Consider the following 21,149-nt stretch of genomic DNA (forward strand, 5'->3'; position numbering starts at 1 on the left):
ACCATCCTCCCAAAAATATTTACTATTAAGAATCCTGAAAGTTGCACTGGCTTAAAATGGCAATATACACTTCCGGTGGGAAATGTATCAAATTTTGGGATGGGGGTTGTTGAAGGCCCACAGGACATTATTTATAAAGTGATGGTATTGCCAGTGAGGAAGGGACCGATTCTTTTTTTTTACTATGTAATTGAAAGGAAAGGTTGGGAGGGTTTAAATATGTATTTTAGGAGGGTATTGCATTAAAGGACAAATTGCACTGATGAAAATAATTTTCCTGGCAACACTGTGGGAACTGAATCTGGCCACAAGCCACAAATTTCTCACTCTTCCTTTATATCTTAATTTGCATTTTTTTGACAAGTGATCTTCACTGGAAGTTAATAAATTGCCCAAAATCAGGAACTAAAGATTTATGAAAAACTGGATTATACTCAGTTGGTAGGGCTTAATTTAGCACCTTGCATGTATAAACGGAGGGAACTGCATTAACGTCAGGAACTGGGTAGAGCCCATTTTGTATAAAGTCAGAGGAAAAATAGTAGAAACAGAGGAATCCTGTTCTGTCATGGAACTCATATGTACTTGAGCTTGCCTTATCTAGCTTAATGTTTGGGGGGGTATTTAAAGGAGCATCTGTTATTGGGATATTCCAACAGCATCATGAGTGATCTCTGCTGTCTGCTAAGGTGTTTCACTTGTGTCTATATATGGACTTACAGAGCATCTTTTAATAAAGGATCTCTACAAGGGTCGGTAATATAATCCTAACCCTTACTTTTCCTTTGCTCCTAGAGCTAAAACGTTTGACTACAATTGAAATATCAGGTGGGTGGGTAGGTATATGTTTGCACTAAAAGAAAATTAGAATGTAATGGCATCGTTTTCTTTAAATTATCATCACTGTTCAAAGGTTTACACACACAGTATCAAATAATGGATAGAAAAATAAATTTAAAAGAGCAAAATGCATTGGAGAAGTGTCATTGTTATTGGTTGATATTTGATACTCCATGTACTTGATAATAGACAATGTCATGTTCTTGAGATACATTGAAACTACTGTGTCCATTATCCCAGTTAATGTTGGCTCTGCAATTTTGCAGTTGTGGATCTAATACAGCTGGAACACACCAGATGGCTGCTATAGACCATTAAAAGTTCTTCATTGCTTTTGCTGCACTGTTGGTCTCCATCTGAACAATCCTGGTTTACAGTTTTTCATATTAATTTTAAAAAATAAAAGGATAGAAGCCTACTGGAAACATTTTGTTATTTCATTTTATCCTAGGGAGATTTAGTTTTCTATCATTCTGCTCTGCTTCTCTATAAAGAGCACTGAAGATGACAAAGACAGAGAGGTACTTAGCCCTATAAATCTTCTTAAAATAGCATTTCCATGATTGATTTTAATTCTCTATTTGATCTGGTTCTAGAATGACATCTTGCTCTTTATTTTTAACTGTAAACATTAAAGTGTACATATATTGCTGTATTTAATATATATATATATTTATTGTGTTTTACAAGCATATATATTATATAGAGCGTGATTATATATACACACACACACACACACACACACACACACACACACACATATATATATATATATATATATATATAATCAGTTGCATGGGCATTTTGTTTGTAGCAAATATTTTAAAAAGCTATTTATCAAACAAGAAAAATGTGATCAAAAACAGAGTCTATATTTTATACCTCGATAGGTTAGAAAGCAAAAAGAAAGCGGGGTTATCATAAAAAGAAAAGAGCAGATGTGGAGAATGTCCCCAGCTTTGACAACATGGCTGTTTTTTAATAGAAAGCAGCCTTTGATGTTTCTCAGCTACAATAAAATCCATACAACTTCTGTACAATGTTTATGCGTTAGTCTTTCATTGTTTGGGGAATGTAATTAGATATAATCAGTCCTTGGCATATATGTGCTGCTTTAATCAAGGCTTCCTGCTGTTCATACCTATTTGATAATTGGAATAAAAAGAACTGAAATGCTGAATAAAGACATAAAAGAGACTGTATTCCAGCTGCAAGTCATTCCTTTCAGTTGTGTGTTCTTCTTCCATAGCCTAGTTTTTTTCCACTAGTCTCCCATCATAACAGATATTTTATTTGATATACCTGAATGAAAACTCCTAAGATTTCTACTATCCATTGTATTTGTTCCTTTGAGGATAAGACTCCAGGGAACGCAGTGGGAAGAAGAGAAGCAATGTAACTGATTCTGTTCCGCTTCCCTGCGGCCAGCTTGACTAACTATTTTGAAATATAAACCACTTTCTAGTGTTTCTGTCAAATAATTTTTATTTGCTTTTACTTGGCAGAATTTTGTTAGGGTTTGGTATGACATAAAAGATGAAGCTTAGACGCCAAATATTTTTGCCGTAATTGGCACAAACTAAATCCAATGTAATATAATACAGTAAAAATACTATACACCAACACGTACCCTATGTGTATTCTAAGCTTATTAATCAGTGCTGTTCTTTCTTTCTTGTTTCCTGTCCAAAGTGGGTAAGTCATTATGGTACTAGGTAGTGTTTTGCTGTCAAACTTTGGTAGTTATCCTTTTTCAGGATGCACTTGAGAGAAATCGTTTCAGGGGCTAGGGTGCAAACCAAGGGTGGTCTATCCCTTCTATGAGCCCTTCCCAAGGAAAAGCTATAAAAAGCAAATGGGTTCATTTTGACTAATCTTAAACAAGGCCAAATTGTAAGTAGATGGGTGGTCTCACTGTGCTTTGAAAAAATATTTATACACTGAGCTTTCCTTTGCAAATTTGAGTTTGGGTCTAGCCTAATCTCCATTGATACCTCATATTTTGGTCCAGGCTTTAAGAGAGAAAATTGGCTTCCGACTAATGAGTGTTAAAAGACTTCACTACAGTTAAGTGCAGGGGACAGTCCTCGACTCACAACAGTTCATTTAGTAACTGTTCAAAGTTACAGCAGCACTGAAAAAAGTGACTTATTTTTACACTTAGGACCGTTGCATCCCCATGGTCACATGATCAAAATCCAGACACTTGACAACTGGCTCATATTTATGATGGCTGCAGTGTTCTGGGGTCCTGTGATCCCTTTTTGCAACCTTCTGACAAGCAAAGTCAGTGGGGGAAGCCACTTGACAACCGTGTTACCAAACAACGGCAGTGATTCACTTAACAACTATGGAAAGAAAATGGGACAGAACTCATTTAACAACTGCCTTGCTCAGCAACAGAAAATTTGGGCTCAATTGTGGCTGTAAGTCAAGGATTAGCTGTACAGCATTCTTGGCGTAGTCTTCCTGTCCCTTGTATGCTACATGCTCATTATGCTGTCCACTAACTGCTTGCTGCCACAGAGGTGTGTTGCAATGAAGCAAGCACCAGCTTGTCCTGTGAAGACACAGTAGGATGTGAAGCGCCTTGGCAGGCTGCCTCTCTGGTCATCAGGAACATTTCCCAAGAACACATGAATGCAGTGTATTGAGAAAGGACAACCTACGCTTGGGTTTCCTTTTTCCTGCAATATCCCAGAATGGAGGTTGGTCTGCCTATGTTAATTCAAAGCCTGCCTTTATATCTGAGTAAGAGCTCATTAAGTTTCAATGGAGCCCTAGGGAAAAATGTCATAAAAACAAGTGCTGGAAATACAGCTGGGCTGTTATAGTATTGATTAAGCAATGCAGCAAGTAAATGTTGTTACAATGCAAAAAGCTTTTAAAAATCAGTATAGCAAATGGGAGAGGGTTTTATTTTTAACTAAGATGTTTTAGCAGTGGTTTGTAGGATTGCTCATGGGGTGGGAGAACTTTCAAAAAGTGCATTTATGTATCAGCTGCTATCAACAGATCAGACTGTTAATCAAGATTGGTGTATTTAGTTGATTTATATACGACTCTTAATGTCTGTTAAGTAGACGGTTGCCCATTAACTCAAGTTTTACTGTGGATTATGCTATTTATGTCCATCAAATGGTATAAATCTATAAATAATGCACATTTGGATTTAATAGACATACCCGATTTCAAATTATCAGTTAAATCAAGGTTTAATTAATTTTTCTTCTGCCCTCATAATACCTATATTTAGCCAATAAGGGAGAAAATCTTTTCACTTTGCCATCTATTCTCCTAAGCCATGTTTTACAAAATGAGACTGACTGACTTGTGAAGAAAAGATAACTTGGGGTAGCCCAGCTATCATGCTTTTTTTCCTTTAATCATTGAAATAAACTTGCAAAATAGGCAACATGGCAAAGAACTTACAAAAAGCAAGGGAATTTTGGATTTAACGGCAACTTGAATTTCAACTTGACTTGGCAACTGGCTCGCATTTATGATCGCACATTGTGCTTGTAATGTTCTCCAGTCATGTAGTTGTGATTTGTGTCACTGTCAGCTGGTTTCCGGCAAAAAATATCAGTTGGGGAAGCTTAATGTCTATGGTGATTTGCATAATCATGGTAAAAATGATCATAGAATTGGGTCTGGATACGTGATGATTCACTTTACAACTGCAGTGACTTAAGACATAAATTCTGGTTCCAACTGTCCATAAATTGACAGCTACTAATACATGCTTCTAAGACAAAATTAAAGATTTCATCAAAGTGAAAATATCTACTAAAATATGTGAATATAAAATGACTGCAATAAAGTCTAGAACAGTTAATGGAAGATAATAGCAACCAAGATTTGATTGTCATCTCTCCTCTTGAAAGCAGCTTTGACTTTTATTAACATCTCAGAAACATCAAGGTAGGGAGATATATAATTCAAGATAGCAATTAGGCTTATGCAATCACTCCCCCCTTTTGATATGCATCATAGGCAATGGGATACAAAAAGAGGCTGAGCTTTAATCACAGCCACATCTTGATATATATTTTTTGATCCTCCTAGTGGATGCTTCTGATTTGGTGATAAAGGCAAAAATTCCCTGCCATGAGAAGCTAGACTTCTAGGGCAGTGTTTCCCAAACTTGACAATTTTAAGGCATGTGGACTTCAACTCCCAGAATTCCACAGCCAGCGCTGGCTGTGGAATTCTGGGAGTTGAAGTCCACATGCCTTAAAATTGTCAAGTTTGGGAAACACTGTTCTAGGGCATCTGCTTCTTAAAACAAATTAATACACATAAGCTGCAGAAACATGGTAGAACTAGTAGCCATTGATTAACTGATTCATGTATTTATGTAAACAAATCCTGAGTTAGAAAGTTCCATATAATTATTATATAAAATATGAATACCTCTGCCTGTTTTGTACCTCCCACTGTTCAGCTTTGTTTGATAACTACAGCCGCAAGAATGAAAGGATAAAAGCAGTAAAAGAATGATTTACTTCACCTTGGAAATGCTCCAATTTCAGAAGCAAAAGAGAAAATTTTATGTTTTGTTTTCCTTATGCCTTGCTTTCCCAACCCCCCCCCCTCCAATTAATAGGAGGGAACTGATTTATGCTAGTTGCTGAACAGGCAGGTGCAACACTTGGGTTTAGAAAATTTGCCCTGACGTTTGAAGGACTGAATCTACTAATTTTTCCCATTTCCATCATTGGAATTTGATGCTAGAAAAGAGCCACGGTCATTTCTCTTGGATTCTCCTGCAGGCAGCTCTCTGCCCATGTTTAAAGATAGATATGTCTGAACAAATTTATCTTCAGTATAAGCTTTTGTGTATGCAGCTACCTATAAAATACACAAACATTCTGTATCTCTGTGTTGACACAAACATGGACTAAGATATTAACAGTAACTTTGACAACATGGAATTAAGTCTCTCTGGATTTAATCAGACGTAGTGCTAAGTAGTCAAATGCTGTATTGGTTATCTTTAATTTGCCATCACATTCTCAGACTAAGATATTTAGAAAATCCTAATCTGGGCATTTTATTCTGTCAAGAACACAATGAGAATTAAGTTACACTGGGCAGCATTCTAAGCAAGGTCCAAATACTAAATCTTAAATTCTGTATCCAAAGAGTGGACTTAACATTTTTTGATTACTGGTAATCCTAGACTTAAAACAGTTCATTTAGTGACTGTTCAACATTACAATGGCACTGAAAAAAGTGACCTATGACCGTTTTTCACATTTAAAGACCATTGCAGCATCCCCATGGTCAAAATTCAGACACTTGGCAACTGGTTCATATTTATAATGGTTGCTGTTTCCCAGGATCATGCTTGATCACCTCTTGAGACCTTCTGACAAGCAAAGTCAATAGGGAAGCCAGATTCACTTAACAACCGTTTTAATAACTTAACAACTGCAGTGATTTACTTAACAACTGTGCCAAAGAAAGTCATAAAATGGGGCAAAATTCACTTAACAATTGTCTTGCTTAGCAACAGAAATGTTGGGCTCAATTATGGTAATTAAACTGAGGACTATCTACACTGTATTTCTCTCAAATTGCTTACAAAATGAAGACACACCTTCCCTCTTCTACCCTACCCACGTTTTACAACTCTATAAACATGTCCAAGCTCTTAGGTGTGCCTCAATAGACTTTGTTAAAATCCTGGCACATGGATCTTGTGACACCAATAAAATTTGTTTTCCTAAATAAGAGGATATAAAATGCAGAGAACTATGCCGCTTATTGACAGGACTTCTAACATGTGCTCTTAAGAAAAGCTAGTTTAAGGCTGCCATCTCCCGCTTCTGCAGTAAATTGCAGCAATAAAAATAAATCACACATGCATTATAGTAATTCCGCCCCCTACATACACTAAACAGCAGCTATTGTCAAGAGCAAAATAGTATGCTCTTCTATATACAAAAAATGTTTTTCTTCAGGGTAAAATTATATCTACCAAATAGCTAATTACTGGTTAATAAAATATTATGCATACACATTTCTCAAAAGGAAAACAGTAACATTTGGGAGCTCCTTAAGTTCCTAACAAATCTATGATCATCAAGGTTTTGTGGATCACAGGCTTTTCATCAGATGTATGGAGTACAGCACAGTAAAATATAGAACTGATTTTATCCAGCAGTCCTTTCCCTTCCAACTTTTGTGACTTCATTTTTACAATCGTATACTTTATTACCTAACGAATCTGACATTGCAGCCTTTCTAATCTTCAATATAACTGCTATTCTAAACTGCATTACTATACCCACACTGCCTAAGAAATCAAATGGAGTTAACAGTGTCTTCATTAACCTTTGATTAAAATTACTTCAAGATGGCTCAAGAGAAAACAATAAAGTACAAATATTAGAAACAGAGAAATGAAAAACAGAACTGAGAGGCAACAAGAACAGAGCAACTGCCAAGAGGAAGCTATTGCTTTACGGGTTCTGGTTAGCCAACCATCCTACAAGACCGGATCTGACTCAGAAAATGATAATTCTTTGGTCAGTGAAGACCAAAAAATCTGGGAAGAGTAAACTAAACCGTAAACCAGTGTTTCTCAACCTTGACAATTTTAAGGCATGTGGACTTCAACTCCCAGAATTCCACAGCCAGCAATGCTGGCTGTGGAATTCTGGGAGTTGAAGTCCACATGCCTTAAAATTGTCAAGGTTGAGAAACACTGCAGTAAACTAAACTGAACTAAATTCAGCTTCACCTAACCCAGTATATTCCAGATGTTAAATGGAAAAAGGCCGTGATGCCCCCCTTAGATCAAAGGATTGCAGCTGAGGAGTCATTTCAAGAGGGGTTGCACTACTGCAGTAGGTGTTTTATATCTGCACCTTGCGCCCCATTAGCTTGATACTCTGGTAATAGGCTGTCTCTTTTTACCGGCTCTACTTTGATACACTATTATTAAAAGAATTGTATAACACCCCCCCCTTTGGAATATAAAACAAACAATGCCAACAAGCAGACAACCTCCCCACCCACCCCGTTGCTTTGACCAGAGCGACGTCGGCATTCGAATGGGTTTCCGCCACAAGCGGCAGCCACAGCGGGAAAGCAACAAGCCTGGAACACGCGAAAACCCGCGATATCTCAAAGTAGAGGCCTCCTCGCGCCGCCCGGGCGGCTGCGGAAGCTTCCGGTTGCCTCGGTGGTTTGCTCCCTCCCGTGCATGTTTCAGCCGGCTTGGAGTCTGCGCGGTTCAGCAGTGGGTGGGAGCTGCCTAACTGGCTTGGCAAGGCCGAGGCGTGTATCTGTTTCGGCCGGGTAGGAAGGAAGGGGCACGGGGCGTTTTGTTAAGCTGGTTCGGCCGTGTCTCTCCCGCTACTTCTCTTGTTTCAGTCGTGGCGGCTTTGACGGCCTTGCAAGTCAACCTTTCTTCGGCATTCAGTCACTCTTAAAGATCTGCTGATTTTCCAGTCGCCCGTCTCGTTGCTCTTTTCTTTTTCCCCGGTTCCGGTTCGCCGTCTTTTTTCAGTTTACCTTAAACTCTTCTCTCGAGGTGCCCTTCTTTCCAGCCATCTTGCAACTGCCTGTTGTCCATTTCACCAGCTATCTCAATTTCTCAGTTGAGTGTGAGCGGCGCCCTTGTGGATATCCTGCGGACTAGCGCCTTTGCCCTGTGGCTTTCAAACTACTAACTCTTAAGCCACTTCTTGCAGCCTGGTGCCCTCCAGTTGTGTTAGACTTCAGCTCCTATTAGTAGGTGCATTGATATCACAACGGTACACCGTGGTCAGCGTATTTGAGGGTCGAAATGGGGGGGTACCTAGATTCAAGTCCTTCTCCATCCCAAGAGCTTATTTGCTTGTCCCAAAACTCAGCCTAATTTATTTCTCAAGATTATTTTGAGAATCTGATTAGAAGATAAGAATGTGTATGCTGCTTTGAGCTGTGGAAAGATAGATCTAATTATCGGTCATGCCTCCATTTTTTTAATTCCCTGTGGCATACCATAGGAATGGAAATAAAGGTAACTCTTTAACTTAGAAACAATGGAGATGGGTTTGGTTTTGTTGCTTCAGAAGATTAACATTTATCATGGCGAAGTCTTTCATGTACTATAATCCACTTTATGAACTGAGTGCTAATCCACGTAATAAATATTTGAGAGTGTTTTCAAGTATTGTACTACAAATCTTTTTTCCATAACCGATTAGCTTTCTGGAAACTTAGTTTGATCTGCAGGAATCTTAAGGGCATAATTTGTGGTGAAACTAGATTGTGCAGGATTGTTTGTTTTATTTTTTAATTCCAGGTTCTATTAAAAAACCTCAGTTTTTAGAAGCAAAATACGCTGTAACTATCAGTGTTCCCCTTAAAACACAAACCTAATAACTTTTAGCAGTAAACCTCAAGTATTGTTTTGGTTTAGTTTACCTGCCTGCCACTGAGGTAAGGTTTAAACCTGTGAAACGCACTTTCTTCATGCATTCCATTATTTATTGCAAAGAAGTAAAAATGAAGTTATCTTTAAATATTTTTTCTGAAATTTGAAAGCATCCAGAGCTATTATGTGCCTTTAGTGACAACTACAACATATGCTGTCTATGCTTCTTATTTTTGCTTTATTAAAGTGTGAATTCCATTGTCTGTGCAGCCAAAACTGTATCACCTACCCCCCCCCCCAAAGTATCTGACGACTTATGATGAAAATTGACGTGTGCAGAAACTGAAACCTACTGTGCAGGAAAAAAGCAAAGTGGAAAGGAGGGAAGACCCGGCTTTAATTTTGCTGCTTATCCCTGTTTCCCATCGATGTTCAGAATCACAACTACATTAGACTTTTGTCTTATTTTTATATAGAAATACTGAACACTACCCTGTGTTTCAGTTCATGCATAGTCAAAACTGCACTCACCCTGCACATAAAGGACTACGGATATTCTTAGGTGGGTAAACTTCAAGGACTTTAAAGCATTGCAAACTAACACTAGAAGCAGAACTGAATTCTCCAATGAGACAAAGGTTGGACAGAGAAAAGCCTTGGGAAAGTGAAGCAAAAGGGGATGTGAAATTAATTATTTGGAAAAGAATGTAACTGGATATAACACCAAACAGGAGAGTTTTGTACTACAACATTTTCTTGCTGGATATATTGATAGTAAAAACTTATTTGGTAACATACTTTGATTTGTCTTTATTTTAGAATGAGACATGGCTGAAGATCCTCAGAGAAATTTCCGATCCGTGTACTATGAAAAAGTAGGATTTCGTGGTGTTGAAGAAAAAAAATCATTAGAAATTCTTTTGAAAGATGATCGGTTGGGTATGTGCAATATACTATATAGTATAATGTTTACAGTTGCTAAGGATGTGTTTTAATTTTTGGCAGAATTACCTTTTATGGCTTTCAGTTACTCTGTGGATTCTGAATTTCTCTAACAACGGAATATCCATTTTCCCCAAAGCCTAAAATAATATTACAGCAAGGTAGAAATGAGAAATATTTTTTTCTCTCCATTTTCAACCTTTGAAAATATTCCATCTTAAGTATTTTTCAGAGGAAAATCCTTTTAAGTCAGTCTTCTGCTCAAATTAAGAATAGTAGATGAGGATAAGTCTTGACTGAACTATTGTAATGTAATTACATGGGGCCGTCCAGAATGATGTGCATGTGTCAAAATAACAAGAGTTGGAAGGCACCTTGGAGGTCTTCTAGTCCATCTCCCTGCCCAAGCAGGAGACCCATACCATTCTGGACAAATGGCTATCCAATCTCTTCTTAAAAACCTCCAGTGATGGCTCACCCACAACTTCTGAAGGCAAGCTATTCCACTGGTTAATAGTTTCCCCCTTAGTTCTAGGTTGGTTCTCTCCTTGATTAGTTTCTATCCATTGTTTCTTATTCTTCCTTCTGGTCCCAAAGGTGCTTTTATTTTAAAGCAGTGTTTCTCAACCTTGACAATTTTAAGGCATGTGGACTTCAACTCCCAGAATTCCACAGCCAGCAATGCTGGCTGTGGAATTCTGGGAGTTGAAGTCCACATGCCTTAAAATTGTCAAGGTTGAGAAACACTGTTTTAAAGGCACCTGGACTTTCTGATTTTTCTTTTTCGTTTCTCATCCAAGAAGCTTCAGTTCTAACCAACTGGATGGGCGGGGAGGAAATGGGAGAGATTCATACTTTCTGCAACCAGGCAGTTGTTAACCTTCTGAGGGCTATTGAAACTATCTAGGGGCCAATCTGTGTCCTCAGAGTCACCTGAATCAGAATGCAAATAAGTGTGGAACCATCTTGGGATTGCTGAAAGGACTGCATTGTAAACAGGTGATAGGTAGTGTCAGCAGAGGGGGCATATGTTCTCTGGAGAGCCATTTGTTCTAGTGCCAGGGTTCCGGTGTCAGTATTGATTAGAGCTGCTTCATAACATTGTGAAACACAGTTTTTATATCTTTATTTACAGATATTGAGAAGCTTTGCACATTTAGTCAAAGGTTTCCTCTCCCATCGATGTATCGGATGTTGGTATGGAAGGTGCTTCTAGGTATGGAAATTGATAAAGACCAAATGCTTGCTTATAAATAACAAGGGTGGCTTTGCCGATCTGCTGGCAGTTGTACTCCCCGATAAAACCTTGCAATAGATGCCTTAGCTAGCAGGTGTATCCGTTAAAATATATTAAGAAGTGGTGCTAAGCAATATTTTACTTTAACACATATAAAGTGAAATTTCCAATAGTTTGCTTTGGTTCACCTGGGGTATTTAGGAAGGAATCCTGCTTTTTTTTTTCTCTGAAAGTATTCTAACATTGCTCTATTCTAGATTTTTTAAGGTGGGTCTAGGAAAAAATTGCTCTTTGAAATTTTCAGAAAGCTACTCTCAGTCAAAATAAGCAATTGTGGTTTTTAATCAATTTCCCAGTCCTGGCTTCTTTCGGATATGTTGGAACTGTAAATTTCAGATTCCCAACTACATCTGTAGCTGAAGTGGGGAAGACTGCCCTATGTAGTCTCACTGGTTTGTTTCCTAAAAACAAATACATGGTAAAAATATTCAGTAACTTTGTTAATAATTAGGGAGACTTGGACTGTGCTTGGAACTTTTTGTATAAAAGCTTTATTCTGTGATTAATCCTAAATCAGTCATACCTAAGTCCCTTTGCATATATGTACATATATTTATAGGGAGTACTCCAGTTAATTTAAAAACAAGTACATGAATGAGTCTTACTTTTTAGCTAATTCCTCCTGTACACTGCCTTCAGCAAGAAAACTGTCCTTGTAGCTTGTTAGTGGAGACATTCAAGAACATTTAAGCAGTGCTGTGACCATTTGGGTCATCCTTTGAGAGAAGGGTAGTGTACTCTGATGTGACCAGAATGAATATGAAATTTTAGGTTGACCATATTTTTTTATCCTAATGGTGCACAGTCCTGTAATTGTCTAAAAAGAGTATAAGTGGAATAATAATTGTAGCGGCAAATGAACTTCAGTAGTAAGTCAATATTTATTTACCTAAAAAGATAATGGGTGGGGGAAAAAAAACGGTGGGAGCAGAAGTGACTTCTAACTATCTGCCAGTTTCCCTATTGATTTGGCTGGTCACGTGTTCACAATTGTGATCACGGGGATGCTGCAGTGGCTGCAATTTTGCAAATAAAACTGGTATAAACATTGTGGAAATTTCAATTCCACAGGAATAACGAGTCTTGGATTTTTAACGTATGTTAAGTACCTTGATTCAAAAATTGCTGCAATATAATGCATAGTTTGGGCTAACTTGAAGATAGACACAAACTTATAAGCACAATGAGAATTTTAGTACTTTATGGATAGCAAACTAGTGTTTGCAATAATAGGCCAAAGCATTTCTTATAAACAAATGCTAGATGCTAGATCTTTTTTTATTTGATCTGAGAATAATTGGTACGAAGATGAATGTTTCACCCTCAGAGCAAGTAGACTTAATCTAAATCTCTCGTTTTCTCTTTTTCTTTAAAGGAATTCTCCCACCTCACCATGACTCTCATGCATTTGTGATGAAATATAGAAAGGAACAGTATAGGGACGTATACCGTGCTCTTCAAGTAATTCGCTTTATCACAGATTCTACTCCACAGGTTGAAATATTCCTCCGGATATATCAGTTGGAATCAGGAAAGCTAACTCAAAACCCATCTTTTCCTTTGGTTAGTGAAGGTTAATTTTGCTTTTGATAAGATTTTTATACACAAACTGAGTTTTTTTTTCTGTCTGAGACTTGAGTGCTGCTATGGCTGTTCAAAACATGTTGGTATTTGCAATAATATGACAGCGTCATTTGTATATAGCAATATAGATTCAGGTTTGTTAGCCAGTGTGAGGGCATGAAACTTTTGCTTAGGGCAGAGATGGAGAACTATGGCCCCTTTATGACTTGGGGACTTCAACTCCCAGAATTCCTGAGCTAGCTCAGGAATTCTGGGAGTTGAAGTCCCCAAATCACAAAGGGGCCATTGTTCCCCACCCCTGGCTAACGGCATTTCCCATTGCATTGATATAATTAAAAAGAAATATACCTTTGAGTAACCCCTTTGTTGGCCTCTGTGTTTGAAACTGCCTGACTATAGTCTGACTTACCCTCAAATTGGTATTTTTTTTACAAAGTGCGTGTAATGGGCTGAGAACAAATAGTCTTCTGTTGAAGTTGCCAATAGGGACTGGAATTTCTTCACTAAGTGATAAAGTCATAAAGTACAACAACATGCAACTGTACCAAGATTCCTGCATTTCTGGTTGCTATTGTTAAGGGAATCTCACCGTGTTGTTCACTGCAATGTCACATGGTTGCCATTCACACTATTGACTTTGCTTATTGGAAGTTGGCAGTGGAGGTTAAAAATGGCAATTACATGACCATCGGACACTGCAATGATGTAATTGTGATTCAGTCACTAACATAAATACAGGGCCACTGCAACTGTGATTCCTCGCCAGTCAGTGGATCCGGCAGCTGAGTCTGAGGAATAAGATGAGGAGGAGGGGCCTGGAGTGACATTAGAGTCAGAGGAAGGCTTTGAGGAGCTCCAAGACTTACAGTCGGACGAGGAGCCTTGCCCCTCTATTCGCGCTCAAGCTGAGACACAGCTGTGCTGGGAGCCTGAGTTGGACAGTGATGAAGAACAATTGGGACAAATCCAGGATGCACGAAAGCGCAGGCAAGAGAAGCGAGTAGGACAGAGGAATGCAATGGGGCGGCTCCAAAGGCAAAGGAGAAGGCATTAGGAAGCCACGCCTTGGTTGAATTATAAAAGGGAAGGTGTGGGAGGTGTGTTGAGGATCGAGTTTCTGTGGACTGTGTTTGTTTGCCTTGGACATTGACTCAGGTCTGTGAGAATAAAAGGGGTTGTTTTTTTTCTTGCGGTTCTTGGAAGAGGGGTTTCTCCTTGTGAGCATCACAAGGACTCACGTAGGCTGGGACAGAACAGCAATAGCCAGAACTTCAAAGACCAGTTGTAAGTGTCACTCTTCCAGAATGGTCGTAAGTTCAAATGGTTGTTGAAGGTAAATGAGGACCACCTGAAATCATCTATCAATCATACTTTCATTTTTGACTTATAGTAACCAATCTTCAGGGCCCAAGTAAAACTTGTTCCTCTTCCATAATGTCTTTTAAACACAGTCTATCTACAGAGGCAGACAGTCTTAAAATTATCTTCTGGGTCCATTGTTCAAAAATACTTTTCAAAACGTCCTATGTTTAGAGAACCAGTTTGGTGTCGTGGTTAAGGAATCGGGCGGCTAGAAATCAGGAGACTGTAAATTCTAGTCCCACTTTAGCCACAAAGTCAACTGGGTGACCTTAGGCCAGTCATTGTCTCTCAGCCCTTGGTCAGAGGCAGTGGCAAATTGTTTCTGAAAAACGTTGCCAAGAAAACTGCAGGAACTTGTCCAGGCTGTGTCCAAGAATCGGACATGATGGAACGAAAGAAAACAAACCTTTATATGTAAAACTTCTTTTCATTAAACAAAACTCTCCCTGTGCTATAAAATCTGCCCATCCAAAGGTTCCTACTAACTGAAAAGCAGTTAAGCAATTTCTGAAAGGGATTAGGAAATGATGTAAACCAACCCAGTGTCCTTTTGAAAGCACTGGCCACAATATGAGAAAAAGATGGCTATGTCCTCATTTCCCAGCAACTCCAAATCCACTGCTATCACATCCTCGCTCCATACCTGTCTGGAGCATTTGTGGGCCATCTCAAGCCCCTCTCCTTGTTCGGAGAGTAATTATGAAGAGCTGGGCTACTTGCCAGCTCTTCTACTGAGAACATCAGCTCCACTTTTAGCCAAATCATTTTCAGTTCACCATTTCTTCTCAGAAGTCCTGTAGCTTTGCTGATTTAGTGCACATTTGTACCAAACACGTTGCTATTAGTGGGAATTTGATTGCAAATTTTTAACTGAATGTATGATGCCCATGCGGTCTTTCTCTGATTCTCTGCCATGCCCCCTTTATTTTCTAGCAATCTGAAGATGAGATATTCCTTGCTATTGCTAAAGCAATGGATGAAATGGTGGAAGATAATGTTGATTGCTACTGGCTAGTCAGTAGTTTTGTGAACCAGTTAAACAATAAGTACAAGGAGTCATTACCGCAGCTGGTAAGAAAATAAGTGTATATCTGCAGAACTGCACATACGAGCTTATGTCCAGTATAGAAATGGGATTGCAGGTACAGGTAAGTCCTTGACATATGATCACAATTGAGCCCAAATTTCTGTTGCTCAGTGAGGACAGTTGATAAGTGAGTTTTGCCCCATTTTACAACCTTTCTTGCCACAGTTGTTAAGTGAATCACGTTAAGTGAATCACTGCAGTTGTTTAGTAATAGAGTTAAGTGAATCCGGCTTCCCCGTTGACTTTGCTTGTCAGAAGTTTGGAAAAGGTGATCATATGACCCCAGGATACTTCAACCATCATAAATATGAGTCAGTTGCCAAGCATCTGATTTTTGATCACCTGCCTGTGAGGATGTTGCAATGGTCATAAAATGTGAAAAATGGTCTTAAGTCACTTTTTTCATTGCTCTTGTAACTTTGAATGGTCACTAAATAAACTGGTGTAAATCGAGGACTACCTGTATATAATTGATAATATGTATCATACTTACTGTTAGAGATAAGGAAAATATACATTTAAAATTACATGCAAACACTTGGGCGAAGCAAAGATAGTTATAATTATATAAGGTAGTTTCTGGCTATGGGCTGTTGGTTTTAACTAATTTCACATGAGATATCAATGCAAACATTAAAAAATTTGCCATGATTGACTCCTGCTGTTTGCTTGTCTTGTAGGCTTTATATTCACTGTCTGTAACATGACACTTTTTAGTGTCACGTTAGCCATTTCCAATTTTTGTTGTGGATTTATGTAGTTATAAAACACTGATGTGTATATTTACATTGAGTTTGTGCATATGGAAACTTTATAATGGACTTCATTGAATCCTTTATCAGCACCACATTATTTTGCATTTGTTATAATCGGTGAATTCAGAATTGTGGTAGCAGAAAATAATTTCTGTAAGTCCAATCTACTTATCTGTACTCTGTGACACTTGCTTCTGGTAAGGTATTATAGAAATATATATCATGGTTTTGAAGAAGACTGAAGAATTGTGATCTAGATTGGAGAAAATAGAAAATAGTATAGTAGGAGATTGTTTGGCCTTGGCTTAGTGTGTATGTGTGATCTCCTCCAGTGACAGCGCACTACTGAGAGATTGGAAATAAGCTGATTATTTCAGACAAGATGAATCGTAAAAGGTAGGATAACTGAAAAAATGTTCCAATCTCATAGCAAGCACTTTTATTTTAATTATGTATACTGTATGTATGTATGCACACACACAAACACACACAAAACGTACTGGTCAGCTTCTATCAATTCTTGTTGATGATTTCTGTTACAATTCATAATCTTGAGCATTGCCTGCAAAACTAAGAGGCTGCAAAAAAGTGACAGCAGAGATTGGGTTTGTCATAATATGCTATGATTTATTGTGATAAGTGAGCCAGTTTCCTGCTGGGCTTCACATGCACCCTGTTTCCTTTTGCACACCTGCTAGGAGTAGATTGCAAACCTTCACATTCAGTTTTGATTAACTATATTATATTGTTGTACCTGAACTTTAAAAATGTGCTAACCTTTACTTGGTTTGGAGGTTATTTCAAGTGAAAGCAAAATTTTAAATTGCCGTGGTGATTTAAAGTGATTTTCCTTCTGAATCAGCTCCAGGGGTTGAGAATTGGAGGCACTGTTTTCCAGTGATATCTTTCAATCCGAGACTGGCAGAGTGAGGCAGTCAAAGTCCAGCCCTAGGGACTGGTGGCTAATGTAGGCCAGGATGGGGATGGATGGGAGCACGTTTAAATTCAATTTAGCAATTTAATTGTTAGGGCTGCCTGGATCTAGCAAGATTCCTAGTGATCTTGGGTGGAGGTGCATCGCCTTACTTGGGTGGTGCCCAATCCAAGGGTGTTGTTGGACTCACAGCTCCTGCCTGATGAAAAGGTAGCAACAGGAAGGCCTTTAGGCAGCTTCACCTGGTACAACAGTTGCACTCTTTCCTGGTTTAGGAAGCCCTTCAAGCTGGATCACTCATGCTGTAGTCCAGGGATGTCAAACTCAATTTCATTGAGGGCTGCATCAGCATTGTGGTTGCCCTCGGGGGGGGGGCAGGTGGGTGTGGCCAGGGTGGGTGCAGCCTACTGAATGGGCGTGGATGGAGTGGGTGTAGCCTACTGAGTGGGCATGGCCAGCTCTACATCATTCGCATCAATGGTGCCTGGGGGGGCCTGGGCAGGAGTGGGACAGATCTGAGGGTCTCTGGCAGAAGGGGGTGGGACCAGGACCACTTCCAGGTGATGATGCATTTCTTCATTCCTCACAAAGGGTGACACCTTGCCAGCATGCACCCAGGGGGTGGGACCGACACGGCAGGGGCTGTTTCCTCGCTGTTTCCAGATGGCCTTGTGGAGCTAAGACTGAATGCGTTTCAGCATAGATGGCCACCACAAAATTGTACGTTGGCTCCCTCCCTCCCTCCCGGCCGGCCAGGGCTAGGGCCAAGGCAGTGGGGGCCGTTCCCTCACTTTCCAGGATGGCTTTGCGGGCCACATGAAACCACTTTGTGGGCCGCATACGGCCCCTGGGCCTTGTGTTTGATATGTCTGCTGTAGTCACTCACATCTTGTCTATTGCAAAAGCACCTTTGAAAAACACTTGGAAGTTTCAGCTGGTCCAAAATCCAGCAGCAGAGCATCACTTACATGCCCGATTCTGGATGTAATTCAAGGTGCTGGTTATGTGGTTATAACCTATAAAAAAACCTATACAGGTAGTCCTCAACTTATGACCACCATGCCCCAATTTCTAAGCAAGACGGTTGTTAAGTGAATTTTACTCCATTTTACAACCTTTCTTACCACTGTTGTTAAGTGAATCACTGCACTTGTTAAGTTAATAACATGGTTATTAAGTAAAACTGGCTTCACCATTGACTTTGATTGACAGAAGGTCGCAAAAGGTGATCACGTGATCCCAGGATACCGCAACCACAAATACATGTCAGTTGCCAAGTGTCCAAATTTTGATCATGTGACCACAGGGTTGTTTATATTCATGAAATGCACCTGGAAGGCCTGACTGGGGGGAGGGGGGGACAAGGGTGATTCTTAAATTGTGACCAGTAATTTTGAAAATGTGTGATACAGTCCTATATGCATGCGAAATGCATGTCGAAGCAGAGCCACTGAAATAAACACCCAAGTGATTAGCAGACAGAAATATCTTAATGTGTACTTTTCATTTTGTGATTCCTTTTTTTTAAACAAAATTGGTTCTGTAAAAGGATTCTCAAACGATGATGTATGTTTCTGACTTTTAAGAAAACATGCATGAAGTCGTTTGCTTTATATATAACACTAAATTTAATTTGAGAAATAGTTTTCTTTAAGGGTTGAGGTTCATTCTCCGAGCTTGTGGGTTGGCTTCCGAATGTTTTGTTAGCAGGCTAGGTAACATCTTTGGTGGAGCTTAGGGGACGTCAGTGTCAGTGTTTGTTTATAAGGGCTTTGTGTGGTCTTGTGATGGGGAAGTAACCTTCCTGTCACAAGACCTACCTACCACACACAGCCTTTATAAACAGAGGAACACTGACATTGACATCCTCTAAACTCCGCTGAAGATGTTACCTAGCCTGGTAACGAAACATTCGGAAACCAACCCACAAACTCTGAGAAAAAACTTCCACCCTCATCCTCCACCAGAGCTACAGATATTCACCACCATCACAAACAGTTTTGTTGCCACAAATATCTATGAACAAGACAAGTTTTAAAAAATGATTTTAGCACATTTCATTAATTCTTTTTCTATTCATGCTACTGCAGCCAAAACTTCTGGAACAAATCCTCAGCCTTGAGGACACCCGGCTTATAGCCCATCTGAAATTGTGTTCAGCCATAGGCCAACTTCCTTATAAACTTTGGTTTAAAAAGTGTTTTGCTGGATGCCTACCTGAATCGAGTTTACAAAGGCAAGTTTGTCTCCCTTCCCCCTCTCCCAGATTGGAAAAACTTAAATCCATGTAATCTTCAGTGGAGTATATGCCCAGGAATCACATAGACATAATGTTTTGACAGTCAGCAATATTGCCAGCATTCTGAAAAATGTCAATTTTTCAGCTTTTCCAGGAGTTGTTTAGCTTTTCTAGGCCTTTGCCAAATTTTGACTTTAATCATAAAGGAAAAGTATTGATAGTATGAATTATAGATGTAAAATTAAGAACAGATGATTTTATGACTGTCTCATTAAATTTTCTAGGGTTTGGGACAAGGTTATTAGTGGTTCTTGCAAAATCCTTGTCTTTGTTGCTGTTGAGATCTTATTAACCTTTAAAATGAAGTTGATGGCCTTGACTAGCGCTGAAAAGATTGAACAGTTTTTGGAAAATGTAAGTAGTTCATACATTTCTAAATTCTAAGAAAATGGTGCTTTAATTAAATTCAATAGTATTTTGAAGACCAAGGCCAAACATATTCAAGACTGCATTGTAAAATACCTCTGTATCTCAAGCTATGTTTTTATCTTTCATAGATACCTCAAGATAACACTGATGCAATTGTGAGCAAGGCCATTGAACTGTGGCACAAACATTGTGGGACCCCTGCTCATTCAGTTTGAAATTACCTGCATTTCTGTTTTTGACTGTTTCCCTCTCTGAAATATATAATTAAAGTTATTTAAAGATTGTGGGTACAGTGGTTGTAATTGTGATGTTTCACTCGTGTTGTAGAGGGTTGAAATCTATGACAACTCATAGCAGTCCCAGTTAACATTGTGAATGGTGAAGGATTCTGGAAGTTGTAGTTCATCAACATTTGGAAGATCACAGATTTCCTATGAGAAAAACCTCTACATATATACAGGTGAAACTCGAAAAATTAGAATATCATGCAAAAGTTCATTTATTTCAGTAATGCAACTTAAAAGGTGAACCTAATATATGAGATAGACCAGTGTTTCTCAACGTTTGTGTGACGGCGACCCCGTCACATGGACGCGGCGGCGCCCCCATGCGCGGCGCACATGCGCGGCGGCGCCCCCTGAGGGGGGGAAATGGCGGATTGCGTTGTTTGGCGACCCCCGTAAAATGGTCATTCGACCCCAAATGGGGTCGCGACCCATAGGTTGAGAACCGTTGAGATAGACTCATTACATGCAAAGCAAGATAGTTCAAGCCGTGATGTGTCATAAGTGAGATGATTATGGCTTACAGCTCATGAAAACCCCAAATCCACATTATCAAAAAATTAGAATATTATGAAAAGGTTCAATATTCTAGGCTCAAAGTGTCCCCTCTAATCAGCTAACACCTGCAAAGGGTTCCTGAGCCTTTAAATGGTCTCTCAGTCTGGTTCAGTAGGAATCACAATCACGGGAAAGACTGCTGACCTGACAGTTGTGCAGAAAACCATCATTGACACCTTCCATAAGGAGGAAAAGCCTCAAAAGGTAATTGCAAAAGAAGTTGGATGTTCCCAAAAGGCTGTATCAAAGCACATTAATAGAAAGTTATGTGGAAGGGAAAAGTGTGGAAGAAAAAGGTGCACAAGCAGCAGGGATGACCACAGCCTGGAGAGGATTGTCAGGAAAAGGCCATTCAAAAGTGTTGGGGACTTTCAGAAGGAGTGGACTGAGGCTGGAGTCAGTGCATCAATAGCCACCACACATAGACGGATCCTGGACATGGGCTTCAAATGTTGTATTCCTCT

At 39.3% G+C, this 21,149-nt stretch overlaps 1 protein-coding gene across 8 annotated transcripts; it reads left to right on the forward strand.

Moving 5' to 3' along the window:
* Positions 1-7,957: 7,957 nt before the first annotated feature.
* Positions 7,958-20,133, forward strand: LOC120310621 (TBC1 domain family member 7-like). 8 transcript variants are annotated; one of them, XM_039349237.1, is made up of 9 exons: positions 7,958-8,452; positions 9,691-9,776; positions 10,034-10,153; positions 11,292-11,372; positions 12,829-13,016; positions 15,333-15,470; positions 19,266-19,411; positions 19,699-19,828; positions 19,972-20,133. In XM_039349237.1, the coding sequence occupies exons 3-9, from the start codon at positions 10,042-10,044 to the stop codon at positions 20,056-20,058; spliced, it is 882 nt and encodes a 293-aa protein (XP_039205171.1). In that variant the 5' UTR covers positions 7,958-8,452; positions 9,691-9,776; positions 10,034-10,041; the 3' UTR covers positions 20,059-20,133. The 8 variants fall into 8 exon arrangements, with proteins under 8 accessions (XP_039205171.1, XP_039205201.1, XP_039205150.1 ...); XM_039349267.1 differs by having other exon boundaries at positions 7,958-8,151; XM_039349216.1 differs by lacking the exon at positions 9,691-9,776 and having other exon boundaries at positions 7,958-8,586.
* The last annotated feature ends 1,016 nt before the right edge of the window (positions 20,134-21,149 follow it).

The sequence above is a fragment of the Crotalus tigris genome, unplaced genomic scaffold (genome assembly GCF_016545835.1).
Source record: "Crotalus tigris isolate CLP2741 ecotype Arizona unplaced genomic scaffold, ASM1654583v1 scf7180000017564.2150845, whole genome shotgun sequence".
In the NCBI taxonomy this organism is placed as follows: Eukaryota; Metazoa; Chordata; class Lepidosauria; order Squamata; family Viperidae; genus Crotalus; species Crotalus tigris.